The 26,672-nt window shown below is 43.4% G+C and overlaps 1 protein-coding gene across 1 annotated transcript in view; it reads left to right on the forward strand.

Annotated features, from left to right (window-relative positions):
- The first annotated feature begins 24,061 nt into the window (after positions 1-24,061).
- Positions 24,062-26,672, forward strand: part of msh3 (mutS homolog 3 (E. coli)) — a 45,579-nt gene continuing 42,968 nt past the window's right edge. The window contains exons 1-3 of the mRNA XM_034118529.1: positions 24,062-24,463; positions 24,550-24,667; positions 26,014-26,273. Coding sequence (XP_033974420.1) covers positions 24,329-24,463; positions 24,550-24,667; positions 26,014-26,273 — 513 coding nt within the window. The 5' untranslated portion in view covers positions 24,062-24,328. The remainder of the gene's footprint in view (positions 24,464-24,549; positions 24,668-26,013; positions 26,274-26,672) is intronic.

Here is a 26,672-nt window from a genome sequence, read left to right on the forward strand (position 1 = left end):
GTTTTTAGAGAACATTATCTTACCTTTCAGAAGAACATTCTGGGAACCAAAAGAAAACTTCCCGCTGAAAACATTCCTAGAACAGTGAATGGTAACATTCTCAGAATGTTTTTAGAACCAAACATTTCTAGCTGGGTACACACTAAAGGAATTGAAACTTCAGAAAATGAAACTTCCTGTTGTCGTGTTATTCAATAATACACGTGAGTTCAACTGTCACAATTACGTGTCTCTTTATTGGTAGCCTACATGCTAGAACACTCCTAGCTCACATGCCCATTACCATAACATCACATGTCGTCTCCCTATGACGTCCTTGAACCGTGCCCGTAGGGCTTCACTTCATGAACTATATGTAACCCTATGATATTTTGTGTATTACACAACATTAATGCACAACATCATTAATAACCAGTGTTTTTACTCTCTTATAAAACTCTCTATATATATATATATCTCTTAGGCTTCTGGTCCAACCTAGCCGGTCTCACCACGGCTCTCCCAGACCTGGTTCTAGGGGTAGGTGGCAGGTCTTGAGCACCAGGCTCCGGAGGTTCTGCAATACGCTGCTCTGGAACACCTCCTGAATGCTGCTCAGCTGCATCCCTGCTGCTCTGCTCTGACGAGGAGTGGGGATGAGATGATGGCAATTACGCCGGACTGTCCCATGAGGTCCCTCAAGAATGTAGGAGCGCGGCGTGTTGTGACTGCCAATAACCGTTCCACTCGCCTTCTGATCCGTGACCCAAACCTCTTTTCCCGGTGCAAGCCTCTCGAGACTTCTCACTCGATGACGCAGGTTGTACCACTGTGCATCCTTTATTCTCCTCTCTCTTTCTCGCAGAACTACAGCCTCGCTGTCGGGAAGAGCAGGATCCAGCAACGCTGGCAATGTTGGCACCGTCGTGCGAAGCCTCCTCCCCATGAGAAGTTGCGCAGGGCTATACCCGTTCTGTAGTGGGGTGGCTCTGTAAGCCAGCAGAGCCAGATATGGGTCTGCTGCTTTCTTAAGGAGACTCTTCACAGTCTTTACAGCCCGTTCTGCCTCATCGTTGCTCTGTGGATATTTAGGGCTGCTGGTGACGTGTTTAAATCCATACGACTCTGCAAACTCTTCAAATGCCCTTCCCGAGAACTGCGGCCCGTTGTCTGTGACCAGCGTCTCAGGGATACCATGTCGTGCAAAGATGGATTTGAGATGGTGGATTACATCTGTTGATTTTGTGGGTGTCAGCAAAGCCATTTCCACATACCTTGATGAATAATCCACTACCAGCAGATATGACTTGCTTCCCAGCATAAACAAGTCGGCACCCAGTTTCTGCCATGGTCGGCCTGGATATTGTGTTGGCATCAGCGGCTCTTTGGGGTTCTGTCTCTCCTTGCTGCATGTTCGGCAGTTAAGAACCAATTCATTTAGCTGCTGACTTAGCCCTGGCCACCATACAGACTGTCGGGCACGCTCCCTACACTTCACCACTCCTTGGTGACCTTCATGTAGTCTGGCGAGCACATCATTTCTCATTGTTGCGGGGATGACGAGTCTGTCCCCCTTTAACAGTAGTCCGTCCTTTACAGTTATGAACGCTTGTTCCGCCCAGTATTACTTTATGGCTGGTTCGCTGTTGCTGTCTGCTGGCCATTTCTCTTCACACAGCTGCATCACTCTTCCGCACACACTGTCCTTTGCCAACTGCTCTTTTAGCTCTTCCAGGTAAGCCGTGCTTGCTGGCAAACTATCGATAATCATGTCCACATAGATATTCGTGCTCTCGAGCAGAGTTGGTTGTAACGCGTTACTGTAATAATATTACTTTTGTCGGTAACGGAGTAGTGTAACACGTTACTTTTATAATTCAGTAATCACACTACAGTTACTAACATTGCCCCGACACGCGTTACTTCGTTACTTTTATAAATCAGTCATAATCACACTGACAGACAAGAGGGGTTTCCGCCGCAGGTTTATATGTACGTAATCTGCGCGACTTGCGCGTCCACATCTCTACGTGCAGTGCTGCATAAACATGGCTGAGTCAGCGATAACTTTCGAGGGGTGGAGGTATGCCCATTATTTTGAGTTCGTCCGAAGAATAGACAGGAATGTGACGGTGAGGTGCAAACTGTGTCCAGGCCAGAAGCTGTTATCCACTGCTGTAAACACCATGTCAAACCTCAACAAACACCTGCAAAGAACACATGCTAAGGTGAAGCTAATAGCTAAGGACCCCCGAACCCAGAGTGAGGATGTTGTGAGTGCGCCGCCGCCGACTCCGAAGCAGCAACAATTCGAATTTGGAGGACCGGTAACCAAAGCAGAGATGGACAGGCTTGTAGCATCCTTCATAGTAGAGGAAATGTTGCCAATTTGCACAGTGGAATCACCATCGCATCGTTCAGAGATATCAGAGGTGGGGACTCGAGTCACATGACTTGACTCGAGTCAGACTCGAGTCGCATATTTTTGGACTTGAGACTTGCTTGACTAACATTGATAAAAGACTTGACTTGACTTTGACTTGGTATTCATGACTTGAGACTTGACTTAAGCTTGAGACAGATGACTTGAAAGGACTTGACTTGTGAAAATTAAATATTTGCGTTTGTTTTTGTATTGAGATATTACGTTTAGTTTTTTCGAAATGTGATTGGGTGATTATAGCGCCATGCGTGCAAACCTGGCAACCCACTAGTAGGCAGGAGTGTCAGTTAACATGGCAGCGGCTAGCGTTACTCCACAAATAGTCAAGTTTGGATTCAAGGATTATGTTGTCGATGACGCTAATAAGAAGAGAACAGCGGTATGCCGGGTCTGCACTGCAGCATAAAGATCAGTGACAGGACCACCACAACATCCAACTTCATTCGTCACTACAAAAAACCCCACAGAGAAAGGTGCGTGAATGTGTTGTGTTAGCTAGAAAGCTAACGTTAAGTTTAAGCTACGTTAGACTTGGTTTCAAATCGATTAAGCATTGCAAAGAGAAGACAAAACGGTAAATTAACACAAGAACCTCCAAGGGATTCATTTGTACTAACCCTGATACTGACGGGCTGTCAGTAGAGGGAGAGAGAGAGAGGAAAAGAGATGCCTCGTTTATTTCCCCTGTGTTATTATCAGAACTTACTGCAAACTGTTGAATAATGTAGTTCATCTACTTTTAGTAGTTTGTTTAAATGTTTTAATTATGTTGTTTTTGTTTGTAGAAGTGCATCATTCCTTGATTTATTGTAAAATTAATCTGAACTTTTTGATCTGTTATGATGATAAACTGAAGCAATTTCAAAATGAACCCAATTAAGTGAGTTTTAAATCATCCTACTTAGTTTATAAGGAAATTATGAAGAGGAACAAATTAAATGATTTGAAAATGATATCTATGTAGGTTCTGCCTTTTTTAACAGACTTTTTGACTGAGTCCTAGCTATATTGTCTGCAGTTCTAGGGTTAATATGAATCTAATATGATTGTCATCGGTCTAAATTAAATTTCAAATGATTAACTGTGTATGTAATGAAGATCATAGTGTGGGTTGAATCCATTTTCATAACCACTGTCTTTTAACTGATTTAAATGCGGAAACTGGGCTTATTCATCAGAATTTCGTATAACTTGACTTGACTTGCTTGACCTGAGCAATGACTTGACTTGACTTGCTTGACTCTCACCACAGTGACTTGGGACTTGCTTGATACTTGTAGGTCAAGACTTGAGACTTGCTCATGACTTGCACATGTAGGACTTACTCCCACCTCTGAGAGATATACTGCACAAAATACAGAAAGCAGGAGACAGAGGACAGCCATGGTCAGAGCTATCTGGATCAGTCTTATGCGACAATGGAAACTGAACTAAAGAGAACATTTGAAACTTTAGCAGTCTGCGTGATCTGCCTGTAGGGAGGGGCGGGCCTAGACAATTTGCAGCCCTAGGCGAGATTTTAGCTGGCGCCCCCGCCCCCAGCCAGAGAATCGTACAGTAGAAAAGATAAAGATCAATAGAGTATCCAAGGAATACACAATAAAGTAAAATGCTTCAATCTGGTGCACTTTGAGCATAATTACTACTAGATCTATGGGGGTACAACTCTAAAACACCCACATGAAAAAGATCGGTTTACATTTTAATAACCAAATAAGTATGTGAACATAACCAATCACCTACCATAGCCAATAACAAATACATGTAACTTATTTTATTGTTGTTGTTCATCATATCTTATTTTACCAGTTAACATTTATTTATTTATGCATATTTTTGTATCTCTCCAGTTTTAAACGATATTTTTGGTTACTGTCCATGGTATACATTGAAATGATTTCAAACCTGTTTATCCCAATAATTATAAAGGAGTGCCTTGGAAATATGTGTTTACATCAATTGTGATCAAACCGTTTGAGACCCACTGAGATAACTTAGACTAAAGTGAACTATCTAAACACTCAAGAGTCCTTTACCTGTTGTGCACCGACAGAAATGTTATGGGAGTTTCATTTTCATGTTGTTTTATGTTTGTTTTGTCACTCATCATTTACCTGTCATTCCAGGCTTCCTGATTATCTACCTCTTGTGTGTCTCCCGTGCTCATCAGCACCAGCCCCGCCCCTGATTGTTTCCACCTGTGTCTTGTTGTCGTGTGTTTAAATTCCCCAGTCTCCCAGTGTTCATTGTCAGTTTGCCTTGTCTCATGCCTAGGTCAGATCTATGCTCTCCTTGATACCAAGATGTTTTTGTTCCTCACTACGTGAGCGATTTTCTTTTGTTCACTTTTTGTCATCTCATCCTAGAGATTTGATAGTGTTTATTTCTGTTCTTCTTTTGAAAATAAAGTATCTTACAAATACTTTACCTCTGTCTCCTGGGTTGTGCAATTGGGTCCTATACCTTGAGTCAGTGTTGTAGTCAAGTCACCAATTCACGAGTCCAAGTCACTCTCGAGTCACCACTCTTCGAGTCCGAGTCCAAGTCCGAGTCACCCAAGGAATGTCCGAGTCGAGTCCGAGTCCGAGTCATCATTACCTGTGTTTGAGTCCGAGTCCAAGTCTGAGTCACCCAAGGAGTGTCCGAGTCGAGTCCGAGTCATCATTACCTGTGTTCGAGTCCGAGTCCAAGTCCGAGTCACCTAAGAAGAGTCCAAGTCAAGTCCGAGTCACAAGTCTTCATGTATTAATCTTCGTGGATATATGTGTTGAAATGTAGCTGCTCCTCTACATTGCTTTTATCCTGTCATGTTATACTAATCTGTCTATTGAACTGCTGTGAAGCCAGTTTGGTTACAATTCTTGTATTAGGTGCTATACAAATATAAAGCTTATTACTAATATTAATATTATTATTATTATATATAAATAAACTATGTTTAAAATGAGTTACCTTTTAGAGAAGTGATTATATTTGTATGCCAATATTTTCCTATGGTAAAGTTTTCGTTTTGCACTTTTATTTTTGATAGTAATAAGATCGGGACTCTTATTTTGAAGGAACTTTTACCGGTTAAATCGGTTTACTCAGAGCCGTATAATAGAAGGCGCTGGGTTTACTGATAAAGATTTAGGTTGCGGTCGAATAGTCCATTTAGCTTAGGAACCTTCCTAACGGAGTGAAATGACCCGGAAGTCCCTCAGTGACAGCCATGATAAGTGCCGTTCGAATTCTCTAAATTAAAAGGAAAGGAGGTTTCAAACTTCCTTTATAACCAGGGGTGCACATAACTTTTTTAGTGAGTTACTCAGATGAGTACCAGGAGACAGCGTTTGGTACTCACCCCACATGAAGCGTGGTTTTAATAAGTGCAGTCTTCCTCACTGTCCTCCTCAGTGTCTCCTTCACTGTCCTCTATTTACACTTCTTGCATGCTAGATGATGAAGATGCACCTCCCTGTCTCTTTTTAAGCCTCCGATTTGCTTTCTCCAAAACTTGTTGCCAAAACTGTGAAGTCCTTGCATTTCCTGAGGCCAAGTTGAAGGATCAAATACTAAGAAATTATCACATGACTTGTAGTCATATCTGATTTCAGAGGAGGGAAGTAACAAAGTACATTTATTCAAGTACTGTACTTAGGTACAATTTATGCTACTTTGTACTTCTACTCCACTACAGTTCAGAGGTAAATCATGTACTTTTCCTCCACTACATGTAGTTAATACATTTTAGTTACTTCACAGATCTGGATGAATGATGTGAAATATAATCAAGTCTTAAATCAGACTTTAGTTCCACCTGGAGTAAATTCACAAGCTACCCTGCAGTAGCCTATACAAAGTCATTCAAACTAATTTTTAAACACTTTAATGATCAATAATTATAAAACATATCATATACATTATTATGAAATGGACCAATCTGCAAAATGACTACTTTTACTGTCGCTACTTTAACTAGGTGTTGATGATAATACTTTTCTAATTTTACTTGAGTAACACTTCATCCACCTAACCCTGTCTGATTTCAAACTCTTCCATTAACAGCCTGAGTAAGTTTGCAGGCAGCTGTGTGTTTTACTCCACTTTGTTGTAAATAAAACTGCAGCAGCTTGACCACAGAGCGTGAACGTTGTGATCAGCTGATTTTGCGCAGTTCTCCAGTGTGTGCGCGGGGCACAGAATGTGCACAGGGGAGTCTCCCACTGCAGCCAGTTGATGTAGTTTTGGTACAATTCTGTTGTACACACCGACGTTAACAGCAGCCCCGTCTGTGCACACGGCGACCTACTCTGTCGTCCAGTGATCTAAGCCTCTTTCTCCTGTGAAGCTTCACATGTCCGTCGGTTATGTCCTGCGCGGCACAGCCAGCACCCAGTTCAATCAGTCATAGAAAGTCCGAAGATTTTTGCAGGGAGCGAAACGGCAAAGTGGCTGCTTAATGTCTTTGTTTTTTTTTGGACAGGTCTAATAATTTACTCCACTGAGTGTTGACAAGAAACACGTATAGACGAAATATGTGTTTTTGTTTTGATGACCTATCAGGTACGCAAAGGCGCGTTGTGACACAAGTGACGTTACGCATTTCAGATTGTTGCCGCGCATGCGTACCTGCGTACCAGTTATGTGCACCCCTGTTTATAACCTCCTTTAGCTTAGGAGCCACTGGACCTCCCTAACCGAAAGGAGAGGAGAAAATGCTGCCCCACAATGCCTTGCTGCCGCGGCATTGCGGCAACAGTCGGCCGTTCACGGAAACAATCGATTATGACGAGAAATGATATCATGAAAGTTACGGTGCTTATTAAGCATTTTAAAACGTATGTGGTAAGTTGCCAAAGTGCTTTGTTTTGAACGTTCATCAGTATTATAATCAAAAAGAGAAATATGAACGTTCGTTTTTACTGAAATGATCAAATAAAGTCAACATTTCAGTCTTTACTAAGCTGTGTGGGGTTTGTTCAACTTTTAAAAAGATGTTTGAATGGTGATATACTTAAGCAATAGCTCACGACAGGCCGTGGTATATGCTCATTATATCACAGCTAAGGGGCGTGGTTCGGCCCGACGCGAAGCGGAGGGTCGACAACCCCCTTAGCTGTGATATAATGAGCATATATCACGGCCTGAAGTGAGCTATTGCTTTTATAAAACGGTTACCAAGTGTGGCAATATGAAAGAAAAATACACACTCTAATTTAAATAGTTTTTATTAGTAAATAATGATGTTCAAAATAAAATAGTCCCTCTGTTGCCTTCTGCACGAAACATAGTGCGAGGTGGTTGCTATGCAACAACACTAACAACAACTAGCGAACATATTAGACAGAGAGCGTTGATCCATTATTTGGCTATTTATTTACATTAATGTGTATGTTGCCGTTTATTGTGCACCCACTGAAAAACTGTCCAGCATCAGTAGCATAGCTTACGTGGTTACTTGTATAGGCTGAGGTTGTTCTAGGCTGTTGCTTTGCGTGGCGAGAATATTGCTCCACTTTCTCCGGTCCCCGAGATTCGGCTTCCAGTAGCTCTGGAGAGAGCTTTCGCACCTGTGGTCACTAACGGTCATAATTTCTCTGCTTTGTTTCAAGACCCGCATCAGAAAGCTTTTGAATGGTGATCCTTTTCCAGTTGGTCTACCTGCTCTTCACGTAGCTCTACATGTCGTCGTTTAGGTGCTTTTTGTTCTGGAGATAGGCACTCCTCAATCCACTCCTCCATAGTAAGACCCCCCCCCCCCCCCCCCCCCCGGAGGTCGAAGTTAATCTTAAATGTTTTTGCGGACCTTTTTGATTACAGATTTGAAAACATGGTTGCTTGCTTTAAAAGTAGCACAATTCATTATATCAAACCTTGGAAAGTATCTAAATATCCCTGCCCTAATGCCAAAGGAACTGCACACTGAATATGTTTTTGCCGTTTGATGTCTATGTCTGGACCGTTGCGTAAAAAGGAGGGTTTCTGCCCCGTTACTTCTCCGCTGCTTTCTTGTTCCAGTTTGAAAAGCAAACTGCCTGCAGTTTGCTTTTCAGCCCAACTGTATACTGTTTATCTCAGACGCGGAGGGATACTGAGTTGTTGTGAAAAGTAACTTACAATTCTACCCGTGGTATACGCTCAGTATACCACGGCTAAGAACCAATCAGATTGCTTGATTTTACTTGTCCGTTTTATAAACAGTGATAGATGTTAAGGACTAACGTTTATAATAAATACATTTGTATTGCTTTTAAGATCTTTTCATAGTTCATACGTATTGGGATCATTTGTATTAATGTGGACCGGAGGGAGAGGGTGACGAGCATAAGTTTCACTTTCCTTTTTTATTTCAATTCCAACTTTGGTCATGAAGAATATGTTTCTCTGTTGTCCCCGTTCATAAAGCATGAAACAACAGCATCAGAGCACGGTGCAGAGTCTCTAGATGAGTTTACAGTAGTCCCTCGTTCTTATTAAACATCCATGTTGCAGTCCGCTGTATAGAAAACTGTAGTTTCCATAGTTTCCCCACCGCAGCAGGCGCACATTTATGACCTCCGCTGGCGCATCATAAACACGTCGGATAGTGAAAGTGCAGTCGGATTCTCTAAAGTACCGCAGTCTCTTCTCCTAAATCCTTTTGAATTCTCCTATCCACTATCCCTTAACCCCATGACGTTTCACTCCAAGGTCAAGGAATAGACGATAGGGTTAGAACTTAGGAGCTGTTTTTTTGGAGTATTCGACCGCAACCGTAGCCCCAGAAAGCACATGGCTACTTAGCATGCAAAATGACATCATTCTGCATGTTAAGTAGCCATATGCTTCCGTGTTATCGGCTGAATCTTTATGTATTGATTAGATCACGTTACTCTGATGATAGTGTTCAAGACAGCCTATATGTCTGAACTCGATGTTTAGAGTAATGTGTTACGGAGCCTTCTCTTCAATATTGTTTCCACAGAGCATTTTGCGCTGCTCTTTTCCAATGTGGAAGCAGAATGTGTAAAAGCATACAGCACGATGCGGGGTGTGTCTCTAGACATCTTTAGACTGGAATAGCCGGGCCCAGTACGTGAACTCGCCTCGCAGCCGGTGCACACGCCAGGATAGAGGACATCAGACTCCATAGAAAACTTGCTCGAGTCCGAGTCCAAGTCGGAGCGTCAATGTACAAGTCGAGTCCGAGTCATCATGGGGGGAAAAATTCACGAGTCCGAGTCCGAGTCCAAGTCAGCGTACGCGATAATTCACGAGTCCGAGTCCGAGTCCAAGTCATCGTGCGCGAGAATTCACGAGTCCAAGTCCGAGTCGCGTCAATCAGTGCGCGAGTCCGAGTCGAGTCACGAGTCCCGAAAATCGGCACTCGAGTCCGAGTCCAGGACTCGAGTACTCCATCTCTGCCTTGAGTTTCTGAGTTCGTAACATTACCTCACTGAGCTGTAGTTATCAGCCTCTCAGTCTGACAGGAGAGGACTCTCCCTCCACATTATTGTAGAAACATCTTCTTCTTATATCCGTTAGAGCAGCTAGCACCAGATTCTAATAACAACAGCGCTGGTACCGGTGCGCTCTTCTCTCTCTTCCTCGCTCGCTCCCACGCTCACTCGCCCTTTGGCTGTGAGCTGCGGGCGCCTGATAAGCCAACATCCCTCATTTTCATCACTTACAGCGCCCATCGTACAGGGCAAATGAAAAGTGTAACCGGGGGGAAAAGGGTGTTACATTTACTTAATTATGAATATTGTTACATCAAGGCCGAAAATTAGGATGAGCACCAACAGTAAAAAAAAATGTGTTTCCCTCCCATAGCTACCAGCGCAGCGCCTCCCCAGATCTGGCGCCCTAGGCGAACATCTATAACGCCAGTGCTACGGGCCGGCCTTGCCTGCGAGTAAAGTAACGAGTAAAGTAACGAGTAAAGTAACGAGTAAAGTAACGAGTAAAGTAACGAGTTACTTTATGTAGAGAGTAACGAAGTAGTGTAATTTATTACTTTTTTATTTAAAGTAATATGTAATATATTACTTTTATTTAGTAACGACCCCATCTCTGCTCTCGAGGAACTCTTTTTCATCTGGTGTGGAGTCTCTTTTCACAGGTGCACGTGACAGTGTATCGGCCGTCCACAGGCTTTTCCCTGGCACATGTGTGATTGAGTAGAAAAATCAGGCGCATCCGGAAACGTTGAATCCGTGGGGGAAGCGCATCCAATGCCTGACACCCCAGGAGACTCAGTAGAGGTTTATGATCTGTTTCCAGCTCAAAGTGTCTGCCGATGAGAAAGTTGCGAAACCTTTCACAAGCCCAGGTTAAGCCTAAAGCTTCCTTTTCTACCTGTGCGTATCTCTGCTCCGTCTGTGTGAGAGAACGTGACATATAGGCTACCGGTCTCCAATCCTCTTCCCATTTCTGCAGAAGCACACTCCCCAAGCCGTATGATGATGCATCTGCTGAGACTTTGGTTTCTCTGTTTGTGTCATACATGGCTAGCACTGGTGGAGATATCAGAGAGTCTTTCAGATCTTGGAAGGCTCTGGCCTGATCGATGCCCCACAGCCAGCAGTTCTTTTTGGAGAGCAGGTCTCGAAGTGGCTTGTCTCGCTCTGCTAGCTGCGGTATGAACTTCCCCAGCTGGTTGACCATGCCTAGAAAGCTCCTCAGCTCACTCACATTTTTCGGCTCTTCCATTTTCCTTACAGCCTCTGTCTTGCTCGGGTCTGGTCTAATGCCGCTAGCAGTCATCACATGGCCCAAGTATGTCACCTCCTGTTTGGATATGTTGCACTTTTCCACATTCAGGGTGATTCTTTTGGATCTTCTCCAGCACAGCATACAGACGAACGTCGTGCTCCTCCTGTGTTTGGCCCCACACCAGTACATCGTCCATGTGACAGACAACCCCCACTAGTCCCTCAGTTACCTCAGTTGTCATCCTGTTTTGGAAATGCTCAGGGGCTGAGGCTATGCCGAAAGGTAGCCGATTGAAGTGGTATCGGCCAAAGGGTGTGATGAACGTTGTGTACTTGGCTGAGCCTTTTGTTAGAGGTATTTGCCAAAACCCCATGTTTGCATCCAACTTGCTGAATATTTTGGCTCCAGACAGCTTTCTCAGTGTTTCTTCCACTGAAGGTAGAATGTACTTTTCTCGACACACAGACTCGTTCAGTTTAGTTAGATCCACACATATGCGAACAGCCCCTGTCTTTTTAGGCGCCACCACCATGCCAGCGCACCAATCTGTAGGCTCCTCAACTCTGCTGATCACCCCCAGGTCTTCCATGCGGGACAGTTCCTCTTTGACTTTGTCCATCAGTGGCAGTGGAATCCTTCTAGGCGTCTTCAGAGAAAACGGTTGGGCCCCTGGTTTCAGCTTAATGGCATATGGCTGCCGCTGCATACAGTCTTTAGCGTGTCCATAGTGACGTTGTCTAGTCGTGCTACTAGCTTCAGCGCTACACTGGCAGGCCTCTCGAGCAATGCTGTTTGCAAGCGTCGAATGACATACACATCCTCCATAAGTTCTCTCTCTCCTTTCTTCAGCAGCATACTAGCAAAGCCCACTACGTCTAAAGGATTTTTCCCTGGACCCCAAAGTGGCTTCCTTGGCTTTTGAAGTGCTGGTGGATCTTTGTGCTTATAGACCTCTTTAAGTGAGGAATGACTGTAACATCAGCCCCAGTGTCAATTTTGAACTGCACGCTTTTGTTGTTAATGTCAATGTCTGCCATCCACGGATCATTGTCGGCCTCAATGCTGCCTAAGAACAAGCTTTCCTCTTCTTCATTAATCTCATGCACGCTTTTAGCTGTTTTACACACACGCATATAATGTCCCATTTTCCCACATGCATGGCATTTTACATCCTTGGCTGGACACTCAGTCTATGCATGTGAAGGAGAACAACCACAGTTATAACACTTTGCATCATTACCCTTGTTGTATTGTGTCCAGTTGCATCCGTTCAGACAGCCGCTTATCCGTCAATCCGACAACAAGCCTGTCTCGAATGAGTTCATCATGTAGCACGCCGTAGCTACAATGCTCCGCTAGTGCATATAGAGCTGTGACGAACGAGTCCACTGGTTCACCTTCTCCCTGTCTGCGCATATTAAACTTTGCCCGCTCATATATGACATTTTTCTTGACAACGAAGAAGCCTTGAAAGCCCTCCCGCACACCTTGGTAAGTGTCTCTCTGAGCCGCTGTGAGAGTCAATCCACGTAAAATATCATCTGCTTCATCTCCCATGCAGTATATTCATGTGTTGACTTGATTCTCTTCTGAGCTACTGTTCAGATTACTTGCCAGGCGAAATCTCTCGAACCGCCTTATCCATTTGGCCCATTCCTGCGGTCTTGAAAAGTCGAAAGGCTCCGGTGGCTGGATGCTAAACGTAGCACTCGGTCCCACCGCGGGTCGCGCTGCATCTCCGTTAGCATTATCATCTGCCATGTCCACTTTCCTTCCTTTTCACCGTCAATTGGCTCCAAACAATACTTTTTCCGGTCACACTCCACGTAATGTCGACAGGACTTCTGACACCATGTCGTGTTATTCAATAATACACATATGAGAGGCCCCGCCTTACATTTTCCGCCACAGATTTTGGAAATTGCTCCGTGCGCAAAGCATTGTGGGGATTTTAAGACCGCGGAGTCTACTCATGTGCAGCCTCGATATTTCTCCAAACGGCAGTGGCGAGCCGTCAGGGCCCCCTAGGCCCTCTGTGAGGGCCTAAGATATTCAATTTTTTTTTTTTTTTAAACATTAAAAAAAAAAAAAAAAATTTAAATATATATTTTTTTAATATTATTTTTGTTATATTTTTCATTAGTTTTACCGAAAAAAAACTTGATTTAATAAAATAACATTTCCAAAGAAATAAATCCTTCGAATCTGCCTGTTCAGTCTCTGTTTGAATGTGAAGGGTTACATGAAAGAAGCTCGTCTGGCCCTCTCTGCGATTCACAGAGGGCCCGCTATAGTAACTGAACGAGAGAGTAATGTCAAATGACAGTACAATTGACCAATCATATCTTCCCTCTAAATGGGTGGGTTTTATTATCGTGGACTTTATGACAAGTTCCGCCCGCTGTGAAACTTTTCTTGTTTCCATAGCAACAACAACTTCCTGTCAACAGCGTGAACTCGCCTTCAAAATAAAAGCATGCCAAATTACACTTAAGACATACAACTGCAACGAAAGTAACAAACACAATGCAATATCATTTTCAATGTTAAAGAACACAAATTGGGTTCACAGGTGTTGTTTTGTGTGGTAGAGGGTCGCTGTCATTGATGCGTTTTGCACCCTGGGCCGTTGTTTTGATATTCCGCTGAAGTATACGCTGTGACGTAATAACTATTTTTTTTTCTTTTTTTCGAGGGAATTGGTGGGGGTCAGAGGGCCTAGGTATAAAGCTCACGGCTCGCCACTGCCAAACGGAGTATGCCGGGCTCGGCAGATTTCCAAGTATGCTGGAGATTGTAACAGTACTTCGGCGGCACTCGATGACGTAATATGCTTGAAATAGTGGCTCTGAAGCAGCTTTACTCGCGATTGAGAAACACCCTCTGTGATGTTTCGCTCTTTCAAAAGTTGGGCCATTTTATCTTCATGCGCCAATGAGCAACTCTCATAGGAATGAATGAGGCCCCGCCTCCCACGCTTTATCAAGTGTTGCCAACTCCATAGTAAGGAAAGTAGCTATTGGCTGTCCAAAAAGTCACCAGAAGTCCCTAAATGACGTCATCGCCCAATTTGCATATCCTGTAATGGCGGTAAAAAAACGTTCCACCCCCTTCAAGGATCAAAACTTGAAACCATCAGAGTAAATCCAGACGACAGTAGATCAGAAATGTCTCTATTAGAAAAAGTAGAAAGTAGAAATAGTTTTAGTAGTTTTTAGTAGAAATCTCCCTTACAATAAAGGCAGTATGCCCGTGTGTCATCTCCAATAAATGGCTTCAACCATCCTTTAAACTCAGGGTTTGATTCCCACTCCTTTCTGTACTTTTGTAAATACAGTTTACTTAGAGACTGTGACATGATGACCTATGTGGATGTTTAGCTTGTCACAGAGAGTGACTATCTGTGACAGAGAGGCAGAGCCGGCCCGACCCATTAAGCGACATAAGCGGCCGCTTAGGGCCCCGCAGCCACTAAGGGCCCCCAATTTTCACCATTGCCGTGATAAGTATGTTTAATTAATTTTGTTAATATGCCTCGATTGCCTACTCTCAAAGTCATGTATTATATGATTGAGTCAATCATATAATACATTAACCGTGCTTTACCTGAACCTCATCATGAGAGGACGGCAGGATTGTAATTTCCCGTGTTCAGTGAATGCAACAGAGGCAAGGCACCAGACCAACCAGAGAGTTGAATGGAAATACACATCTGTCTTATTGGCTGACAGGTACCTATCCTGTGAGCTGTGACAATGTTTAAAGGGCCCATGTCATGGCCATTTCCACTGATCATAATTCCATTGTTGAGGTCTACTAGAATAGATTTATATTGTGCAATTTTCCAAACTCACATTGGTTTCTCATACAGCATCTCTGTAAACTACGTCTATTCACTGAATTTCACTCTTTGCCTTTAACGGCTCGTTGCAGCTCCAATAGCTCCAGCCCCCACCCTCCCTGTGAGCACAGTGTGCTCTGATTGGTCGGGATGTTGTGAATCGCGCTGAGCTCCGTGGAGGTGTTGTTTCCTTGTTAGCGATACACAGCCAAACACAGCCAAACTCATCCTGAGCACACACAAAGTCACAGCCGAAGTAAAAATAATAAGTTTGGCTTGATATTGAGTAAGAAAAAGGTTGATAAACGCTGTGAGAATGGGTCTGCAGAGAGAATTTCGCCGCGATCCCAACTGTCTGTTATCAGCCTGCAGCCAGGGAGGAGAAATCAGCTGAGCTGCCTGCTCCCTGCACACAGATGTGTGTGTGAGGAAGTCCGTGGATTGGTCAATTTGGACCAATCAGCGGGGGCTTAACGTAACGGCTCCGCGGACTTAACGTAACGGCTCCACGGATTGGTCCATTTCATTCCGGGTACGGCTTGACATCATGCCGTACCCGGAACGAAATGGAAGAATCAAATGGACAATGACGTATCTCCAACGAGGCGTTTTGGGGAGGTATTTTCTGTGTTAGAGTTTTACTCGCTACAGGGTGTACTTTGAGGGTTTGTGACTCTGCACACCGTTTACATGCATAAAAACCTTCATAACACACAAGGGGACGGGTAATAACCGGAAAAGCATGACATGGGCCCTTTAAAATAAACTGTTAGTCGGACTCAGAGTTTTTGAAGATGGACATAAGAACATTTTTGTTCTTAAAAAATACGACAATTCTCAAGTGGTGGCTCACACAACAATCCCAGAGCCACCACTTGAGCCAGGTAAACAAGGTATGTAAATGTCAGTAAACTTCCAAGTTATGCGAACATGTAAGCAAAGCATAAACTACAGCTACGTTGACGTTACTTTGAATTGCGGGGGTAAGCTAAACTGTTAGCAAGTAGCTATAGCTAGCCAGATATATTAAATAAACACTTTGTCATACAATCTAAAAGTTATGTTTTTTAGCGTTACCTGGTGATTTCAAAGAAAGCTCTCTGGAAAATGTTGACTTACTGTTCGACATGAAGCTAGAAGCTACCTTACAGTAGGCTACACAGTTGATCCTGAGTCCTGTCAGTTAAAGTGTTTCATAGTTAGCTTAGCTAAGCATCAACCTAGCACTGAAATATATGGATGTTATGTGACAGTATTTCTGAGAAAAAGTCAGCTGAAATGGTGGCATATTTGCCACTGCTTTACGTGTCGACAGCACGTTTGAACCCTATGGTTTGAACGTATTTGCAGCAGTAAATGTGGCTGTTTGACCACTGACGTTGCCATAACAACACCTGAATTTAAATGTGCAACCTCTTTTTGTGACAGATTTTTGCATGAAATTATAATTCTTCTGAATGATATTCCTATTGACAGCTAGTTTCTATGTGAAAATTAGGAGATGGACAGCCAGAGAGAATAAATGAAAAACAGTTATGAAATACTATATGACAAAACAAGAATACAGTTTAAAAGGGGAGTGATTTGTAAAATATCCATAAAGAAAAATCTGTTTACAGTTCTGTTTCATATGGGTGTTGAGAGATGTATCCATAGATCTCTTAATTTTGCTCTCAAAGTGCACCAGATTGATGCTTTTAACTTCAATATTTAAAAAAAATCTTTCCGGGGGAGCATGCCCCCGGACCCCCCTAGAGGATGTTAGGTCCACGGTGTTTACATGCTTATTTATACAATATGTGTGCTTATGCTAACATCATAAGACAAAAGTTGGTTCCGTGTTGTGTGTAGTGAGAACGTATGAGAGGCCGTCTAGCTCACAACTCATACTTGGTCTTACAAACAATATCAGAATTCCACACATACACCATTAAACTCTTTTATACATATAGCTAAACACTTTTACACGCACAATCATACTCTCTTTCACACACTTTTGTCTGGGCCATAAATCAAACTTACTTACAGACCAAACTGTACTTTCTTAGAAACACTATTATTCCTACTTACAGACAACATCATACTACAATATAATACTCTAGTAGTGTATGCAAGATAGAAAACGTTGTGTGTGAGAAAGAATGATAGTGTATGTGAGAGAGGAATTGTAGTATGTATGAGGGTATAGTAGTGTGTGTGAGAGAGAATGATAGTGTATGTGAGAGATGAATTGTAGTATGTATGAGGGTATAGTAGTGTGTGTGTGAGAGAATGATAGTGTATGTGAGAGAGGGATTGTAGTATGTATGAGGGTATAGTAGTGTGTGTGTGAGAGAATGATAGTGTATGTGAGAGAGGAATTGTAGTATGTATGAGGGTATAGTAGTGTTGTTAATTAACATGCATATTAGCAGTATATTGGCTCTTTATTAGTCATTATAAAACACTTATTAATGCCTTATTCTACATGACCATATTCTACAAGTAATAGACCATTAGCTGAGAGTTTTTCCTCAATAACCCTCTAATTGGTGCTTATTGCAAGTAAGGAAGTTGTTAGGTCTTAATATGCTCAATATGGGCCTAATAAGGCAGTAGTACCACAAGAATAGTAATTCTCCCATAATAACACTTAACAAATATGATATATCCTTATGTAAGAAGACATGAAACTATAAGTGTTAATTAAGTCTAAATAACTCAAAATGAGGTATTTCTATCGAATAATTACATTACATTACATGTTACTTGTTAGACGCTTTTCTCCAAAGCGACTTACATACTCAATACTGTGGACAATTCCCACAGGAGCAATTTGGGGTGAAGTGTCTCAGGGACACAACGACATGCTGACTGCAGTGGGGTTTGAACCTGTGACCCCGATCCAAACCTACACACAACCCACTGCGCCACACGCCTCCACAGAAGAATATGTTCCCTATTTTAAAGTGAAGTCTTGTTCATAACCAATAAGCTAGTAGTTTGACTCTAATTGACCTGAACAGGTTCCCTATTCTAAAGTTGCCTCCTCTTCACACTTTGTAAATACATTATAGCACGCAACTACTGAAATTAACCTCAACAGCACATGAACAAAGTAGGCACATGTTGAAATATCTGTTTTATTAAACCACTAAAGAGAGGTTCAGACACATACCAAAACATGTCAAGTTTCTCCAAGGGTGAGAACACATATGCAGTCTGTATACTTCTTAATAAAAACTGATTTTTAACAGAGTTTATGTATTTGTGATCATACTGTGTGACCTGCTTTACACAATAGGTGTACTGTTCTCTCTATGTGTTGTACTGTCTCAGTGTGAACATAGATTAAACAGCCAGCCAAACTCTTTTGAGAGCCAGGGAATGAGCAGCCATGCTCCTTTATTTAATTATTTGCAGTCCACTGACATTCAAATGGAGTGAAACTATACAAAAAGAAGTTACAAGGCACTTAATGATCTCATACATGCAAGTGTAACATACACAGATTAACACTTAGGACCGCTAAGTGTAAACAAGGTAAATATAGCTAATGCTAGCTGTAGCATATCCCTCCGAAATATGGTCGTAGACTTTACTGATGATTTAGAATTTATTGAAACTCCAGAGTCAACGTAAGAGCTATAAAGACACAAAAATAACAAATACATTTAGGCTCAATCCGTATTAGAATCACTTTAGCATACTACCAAAAGTTAACTAAAAACAGACAGCAAAGCTACAAAAGAGCTTATAAACGAATTAGGACACAACCTACAATTTTATATTATAGTAAATACCAACCTTGTGCCTCTTCGGGGGGTGCTAACATTTAAACATACACTTTATTCTTTACTTTCTCCGTCTTTATAGAAGATATTTCTTTTCGCAGTCATGTTGTTTCCATAGCAACAACAACTTCCTGTCAACAGCGTTAACTCGCCTTTGCGACGTGGGGACAGGCGTGAACATCCCGGTGGTCCCCAGCAGGGAGGAGCGCTGCCCGGCCGCAGGCGAAGGCACAGCGGCGGCGGGTACGAAGTCCTCGGGAGGAAGGAGCCGTGTCCCCGGGAGAAAGGAGCCGTGGACAGGGGAGAGGCCAGACGGGGCGCCGGCCGAAGCCGCCGTCGAGGCGAACCGTGAGCCGAACCGTGAGCCGCGGTTAGAGGTGAGGCCAGGCAGGGTCCCGAAGCGCGCCACCCACGGGCCGATGAAGGCATGGGCGACGTCCGAAACCGTAGAGTCGAGGCGAGACGGGGTCCAGAAGCGCGCCACCCCACGGGCCGAAGAAGGCATGGGCGACGTCCGAAGCCGCCGTCGAGGTGGTGAAAAAGCGAGAGGGTCCACACGAGGCCGACCAGACATGGTCGAACCTCCTCTCAGGCACCAGAAAAAAACTCAAAAGGGTCGTCCTGTCCGCGAACAAAAACAGGTGGGCGAAATAGCGAGAGGATCCACACGAGGCCGACCAGACATGATCGAACCTCCTCTCCGGCACCACAAAAAAAACAGTCGGATGGCGATAGCTGCTAGCTGTCGTGGCTAGCTGTCGTTAGCCGTTGGTAGCTGCTAGCCGTTAGCAGTCGTGGCTAGCCGTTAGCGAGCGCAGCCGGACATGCAGCCGCATGTCCCGAATAAACCAGGCATGGTCGTGTATCGGCTCCATGGAAGGCTTGCTGTCCCCCAGTGCCGAAAAGCCGTGGAAATGGCGAGCGTTGTCTGCGGCCATTCCGGAGGGCGCACCGAGCCACAGTCTGTGTGCACGTGGCAGCCACGGACGTCTCCAAGAATCTCCGGCATTCCGAGAAAAACAGTGTTTTTTGCCGTGTTCGGTTCAGTCTCGGAACCTTCGCGAGACTGATGTCAGGGTCACCAATGTAGTGCCGAGAGAAGGGAGTCGGAGACGGTGCATCGAAGGTGCAAATCTGTACTTTAATGAGCAGCAGGAATGCACATGCTGTCGGGTCGCAGCCCGAGAAGAGAAGAGAAAGCGAAAGGGAGGACACACAGTAGGTACACAGTAGGTACCGTCAACATATGTGTCCGTGCGGAAACAATACCCCCAACCTGTAGTTCCTTGATTTAATTATGTAACCCAGTGTATTAATAAGTGATCACTACACCTTCAAAATAAAAGCATCTAAATGAAAAAGGAAGTTTAAGACTATATAAAACTGCATCGAAAGCAACAAAAACAATGCAACATCCCCTTCAGTCTCACATAACACAAATGGGGTTATTTACACTAGCTGTTCAATAAGCATGTGTACAGCATAGGTGTACAGGCTAGTATGGCTAGCGTGTATGCTAACGCTAGCGCGAATGCTAACGCTAGCGCGAATGCTAACGCATTTTCTCATTGAGTTTAAACATCTCCAAATGTCATCACATAAACACAATACATGTTACTAATCCTTACAGTGTAAGTGTAAGGCTTACACTTACACTTACAGTCATTGCTTTCTGACGGACTTGACCCTTTTACTCTTCAGGTTGCATAGCGAAAATTAGTAGCATTCTACTGCCATTGTGGGCGGTGTCCATCAAACGAAAAACGTAGAGCCAATCAGGAACTGAGAATTTAGTCCAACTTCCTTTTCAATCAAACTCACTTCCTTTTCAATCATACTCTCACACACTCATAACTATTCTTATGCACACACCCTATCATTCTGTTTTATATAACAGATACATACCTATAGTCATTCACATGAACTATTATTACCTCTTAAGCTATTATTCAGCCTTTCATTCACTGCTATTCTGTTTTACATATATGACTATTGTTATTAACATGAAATACTATTCCCTCTTATATAGGTTATTATTCTGTCTTACATACATTGTTTACCGATTACACACATACTACTATCCTCTTTCACATACACTATTATAATGTTCTATTAGATTATAGTTGTTTGTGAAAGACGATAGTGGTGTGTGTACGAGAGTATGATGGTGCGTTTAAGAGATGTTGTTTTTGTGTGTGAGAGAGAATAGTTATTTACGTATGATAGTATGATAGTAAATGAAGGAAGGAATGACAGTACGTTAAAGACAGTATGATACGGTGTGTGAAAGAATCTGGTGGTGTACATGTGAGATTCTGATATGGTTTGTAAGACCAAGTATGAGTTGTGAGCTAGACGGCCTCTCATAAGAACGCGCTAGAGCAGTGGTTCTCAAACTTTTTCTGTCATTCCCCACTTTGAACAGGTGGGCCTTTTCAAGCCTCACCTGTTCCTCATCGCTCCAATAAAATGGTAGGCCAAGCTTAAAATTGTCAAATGTATCGTTCTATAACAGGGGTCTCCAACCTTTTAGGATGAGAGCTACTTTCAAAAAATAAAACAAGTCGTGAGCTACTTTTACTCCTCTTTTTTTGTTTTTTTGCAGTGTATATATTTAGCACATTTTAACATTATGATATGCTGACCTTTAACCTTTGTGTGCTGTTTGGGTCTGTGGGACCCGTTTTCAGTGTTTACTAAAATAACATGTATTCAATTTAATTATTTTAACCTGCTTTATTTGGGGGTGGACCTCCCCTCCACTAGGGGGGTCCGGGGGCATGCACCCCCGTGAAGATGTTTTTTAAAATGTTGAAGTGAAATGCATCAATCTGGTGCACTTTGAGCACAACATGAATTGATGGATACAGCTCTCAACACTCAGATGAAAGGGAGCTGTATACTTTTCAATAATCCAAACATCTTTAGAATATGATCACAACCAATAACAAATCATTTAAACTGGTTTATTCTTATCTTATGTTACCTAGTTAGCATTCTTTATTTCTATTTATGCATATTTTACTAATCACTTCCCTTTAAACTGTTTTTTTTATTTTTTACTGTCCTATAGTACACATTGGAATGATTTCTTACTTTATTTTTTACAACCAGGCTATATTAAATAGATAAAGGTGTTCTCTCTCTCTCTCTCTCTCTCTCTCTCTCTCTCTCTCTCTCTCTCTCTCTCTCTCTCTCTCTCTCTCTCTCTCCTCTCTCTCTCTCTCTGTCTCTGTCTCTGTCTCTGTCTCTCTGTCTCGCTCGCTCACAGAGGCTGTGTGCTCCTCCGTGGCGATGACGGCTTACGTTAAAAAATAATAATAAACATAGACCTATTTGTAAAGTGGGGGGACACAAACGGGATTTCGAAAAGTGTCACGGTTAAACTCCTTATGAAGTGGTGAGGTGCCGCTCCACATTGCTTTTCTTCCCGACTGCAGCGCTGTTGTGTGTGTGTGTGTGAGAGCGATTCACATGTGTGTATGAGAGATTTTTACATATGTCTGTAAATGATTTTGGTTTCAGTTGTGTGTGTGAGCAGGCTCGGATTGGCCATCGGGAGATACGGGACTTTTCCCGGTGGGCTGCTGCCTTCGGTGGGCCGCTGGCTCTGGCATAGGTGGGCCGTGGACTTTCACAGCGCCGCTGCGCCGGTACCGCACCCGCCGCCGCAAACGTTGTGAGGCTCCGGCGGGTGCGGCGCTGTGAAATTCCACAGCCGTTGCGAGTCTCCGGCTGTAACAGTCCACTGCCACCCGCGAGGACCCAGGTTCGATTCCGGCCTGAAGTCCAAATAATTAAAAAAAACATTTTTTTTTAAATCTCCCGTTCATCACGTCCATTCGCGACCCACCTATCACACTCTGCGCCCCACCAGTGGGGCGCGCCCCACACTTTGAGAAACGCTGCGCTAGAGTGAGGGGGGCCCCCAAGCCAAAGCTCGCTTAGGGGCCCCAAAAGTCTAGGGCCGGCCCTGCAGAGAGGCACACACACAGTGGACGAGGTGATTAAGTGACTGTTACATTTAAATCCGGCTCAAAACCAGGACAGCTTGGCAGTTGGCGCATGCACAATTTATTTGCAGTCTCGACCTATGGTCTCGACGCGGGAGAGTGTGGCTGTCTCCTCTCTGCTCTGACTGTAGCTGAGCTGCTGCGGGAGGCAACTGAGCGCCTGTGAGTACTATGGGAGGGCAGAGGGGCTCACGGCAGCACCCGCGGCTCGTTAACTGCAGAACAATACGTGAGTCTCCAAACACCAGAAAAGTCCCTAATAACACCATTACAAGTCGTTAGATTAGTCGTTAGTCGCTTTTGACAAAAATAAGTAGCCGGAGGCTGCGTTTCACTTCTCTTATTTTTCATTTCCTCGCTCCTCGGTCTCGGTCTCACCGGAAGTTGATTTGTCTGCGCCATCTTGAGTAGCGTCCCAATGGCCTTATTTTTGCCGGAGGACCGAGGATCGAGGAGCGAGGAGCGATAATGGAGGAGCTATAATCGAGGAACCACCAGACCATCCTTCGATGAAATCCTCAGATACTCGCCCCGCCCCCTGACTGTGTATCGCTCACTGATTGGACGATGCAGCGCATGCAATGATCTGATGCTTCTTGACATGAGAGCAGTTTCCCAGCGGAGTGAAGAAAACACATGAAACTCACGGGACTCACTCCTCAGTTCATACTGTGTTTTGTTTCAATGAATGCATCATTCAGTTACAAATATGTGATATATCTGAACAACAAAGTGGACAAAAATCATTTCATTCATTTATTGGAAACATTTTCGTGATCGCTTTTTTCGTTTTACATTTTAATTTATTGTCATTTCCATTCAGTCAGTCATTAAGTGCTATTTAACATGTTAATTTGCTACATATCCACACAAACAAACTAAGTGTGCAATCCAATGAATGTTAATCTAACTGGGTTTTGATAGATAACATATCTCTTTTTCTTCTCTCAATTCTTTTATTTATATTGTGCACTCTAATCAATATTAATCAAACTAATATTCGTTTATACATTTTAAGAATGGCGTTTATCTTTTTTGAGAATTAGTTCTTATTTGATTTGATTTATTTGGGTCTACAACAGATGATACAAATGTTTGTGTCAGTAAATGTGTACTAACAGAGGCGAGGGTGTTTGTGAAAATAACGGGGACAGAGCTGGCTGCTGTCAGACGATCAGCTGTGCGGCGTCATCACAAACGGACGTCGCTTCACGTGACGCTCCGGAGGAAAGGACGTCCCATTGCTCTTAAAACTAATTTCCCTTCTTCTCGTGGTTTTCTTGCGTCTCTCCATGCTTCCCTGGTGGGAGGGACTAGTCGCAGGGAAACGACGCAAGTGAGGGATGCAAGGAATCCATTTAACCGAAGTGAAACGCAGCCGGAGTGTTTAACGATGGACCCTGAAAACATACCCGGAAACGTTTTCTATGTTGTGATTGGACTGACGCTAGCTGCGTCATTTACGCGCCTAGGTGACCTCAGCACATGCGCCGCTATGTTTTGAAAACCCGGACAGCCAAAGCCTCTCACTGCATTCTACAGCAATACATGTGCATACAATGATATACTTCATGATGCATCTAATGTAACAGAAAGGTAAAGCATGCCAAAGTCTCTGAAGAAGTCCTGCAGCGCTCAGACCTCCATCAGCAGATACTTCGGAGGTCTGAGCAGCTGCACTGTGCCTCAGTGTGGGACTAACAAGAGTCCTGCCGAGCAGCAGCTCTCAAGGGGCAAGGTGAGGTTTGATTTATTGAACGCATGTTTGGGTCAGATAAACGTAACTTAAATATGATTAGTGACCTAAAACCGTTTGTCCTGCAGAAGAAACTGTCCCCTGGTGATGGTTTTGGATTGCCAACAAAACGAGCCAAACTTTCTGTACAAGACCTGCTGGTGGAGGATTTAAACTGTGAGCCTTCCTCCTTTCAGAGCAATACAAGTGAGTGTGTGCACCTCAAACAAAAAATCCTCACATTTACCCTACACATGTCACTCTCAGCCAAACCCATTCCAGGCAGTTAAACCCTCCTGTTTATGGGAGAGGTTTGGAATTGACATGAGATAGAGCTACTCATCATGTTTAAACCAACAATTTAAAGGTCCCCTATTATACTGTTTTTCATCAATATATTATAGGTCTCAGATATATACAAAACATGTCTCTGAAGTGTTTGGCTCAAAATCCCAAACAAATCATGCATTGCAGCATCCCATAATCCCCTCTGTTTCAAAAGGGCTGATTCTCTGGGTGTTTCTCAATCGCGAGTACACTTGCTTGGTAGCACATGTCTGCCGAGCATCTTGCTTCAGAAGCGAGGCAAGAATACTTCCTGGCATTCGGAAAATGTGTTACCTTGGTTGGTTATTGACTAATGGTTACACAAGCCAAAACAATCGTTATGACATCATAAAGTGGCCAAAATCTGATCAGCTCATTTTCAGACAGGTCTTTATATAAACGGATCAGGACAAAAAGAGAGAGAATCTTTTTTCCTGAAACTTTCAGAATCTCTTTGCACAGAGGGGACACATGTTTATGTATAACAGCAGTGTTTCCCCTACCATTGTATTGGAGGGGCGCTGCGCCCCGCCAACAGAGCCCCGCCAACAGAGCCCCGCGCCCCCCCTGAAATTCAAGGTGTTTAAAAAATAAAAATAAATTATCTATATATTTTTTAAATAATTTTTTTAATGTAATTTATAGCACCAAATTGCAACTAATCTATATCTACTGTCACTTTTCACATTGAACATGTGCTCTTTTATTAAATAAACTAAACGCTTTCATTGTAAGTTGTGAGTTTAGTGTTTTTGACCCTAAGAAACACTGATGCATTAATCAATAACAATAATCCACAGCTCCTCTCTCTGCTCCAGAGGATTTAAAAAACATATATCCCAATGCCACCCCCCCACGCTCAGGCAGCACCCCCCCACGCTCAGGCAGCACCCCCCCACGCTCAGGCAGCACCCCCCCACGCTCAGGCAGCACCCCCCCACGCTCAGGCAGCACCCCCCCACGCTCAGGCAGCACCCCCCCAAAGCAGTACACCTCGGGGAAACACTGAGCAGACATGACAAAGTGGAGTTTGCATAATAGGTGACCTTTAAATCGTTTTGACTAATATGCGTTGATTTGTGTGACGAACTTGATTAATGGCAGCAAATCCTGTGCATCCAGGTAATAATGTATGAATAGGAAAACAAATATTTACGTTTGTGACGTTCTTTTATGGATTAATACTCTTTATAGTCATATTTCATCTGTGTTTCTTGACACTCTAGAGACACCGGTCATATCGAGCCGAGGAGCAGCAGGCCTCTGCTCCTCCACCTTGGAGAAGCTGAAAGGCTTCACCTGCTCGACTGAGGCCGGTGATGGTGCTAGCAGTCTAATCTGTGACGGAGGAAGCAGTATCCGGCCTCCTCAGGATGTTACTGAACAACACAGCAATACAAATAAACTTCATCAGCCGGGAGAGGAGGATGAGGAGGAAGGGGATGTTGAAGAAAAAGGGGGTTCAAGGTTTGCTGCTTCAAAACAGGTAAACTCTAAGTAAATCGTCTGTGTTTATACCAGCATTTAAAAATATTTAGCAATATTCTATTCTTTGCCTGAGCCATATCTTGACATGTAGAGGACACAACAACCTCTAAACAAGGTAAGGTAAGCAGTGTTTCCCCTATATACAAATATGTGCGCCGCTGCTAGGGGGCGCCAGCAGGTACCCAAAAGAAATAAAATATATATATATATTTTTTTATTTTTTTTAATAAAATAATAATAAGTGGCGACCCTTTTTCATTTTTGATTGTTTGTTATGTGGATTTGTAGTATTTGTGTTACTGTATGTTCAATAAAGGTGTATTTTTGCTAAATCTTGAGACATTGCCACTGTATGTACTGGCACATTATGCTGGGCCCACGTGCCTTAGCACCGCTG

This window comes from Trematomus bernacchii, unplaced genomic scaffold (assembly GCF_902827165.1).
Source record: "Trematomus bernacchii unplaced genomic scaffold, fTreBer1.1, whole genome shotgun sequence".
Lineage (NCBI taxonomy): Eukaryota > Metazoa > Chordata > Actinopteri > Perciformes > Nototheniidae > Trematomus > Trematomus bernacchii.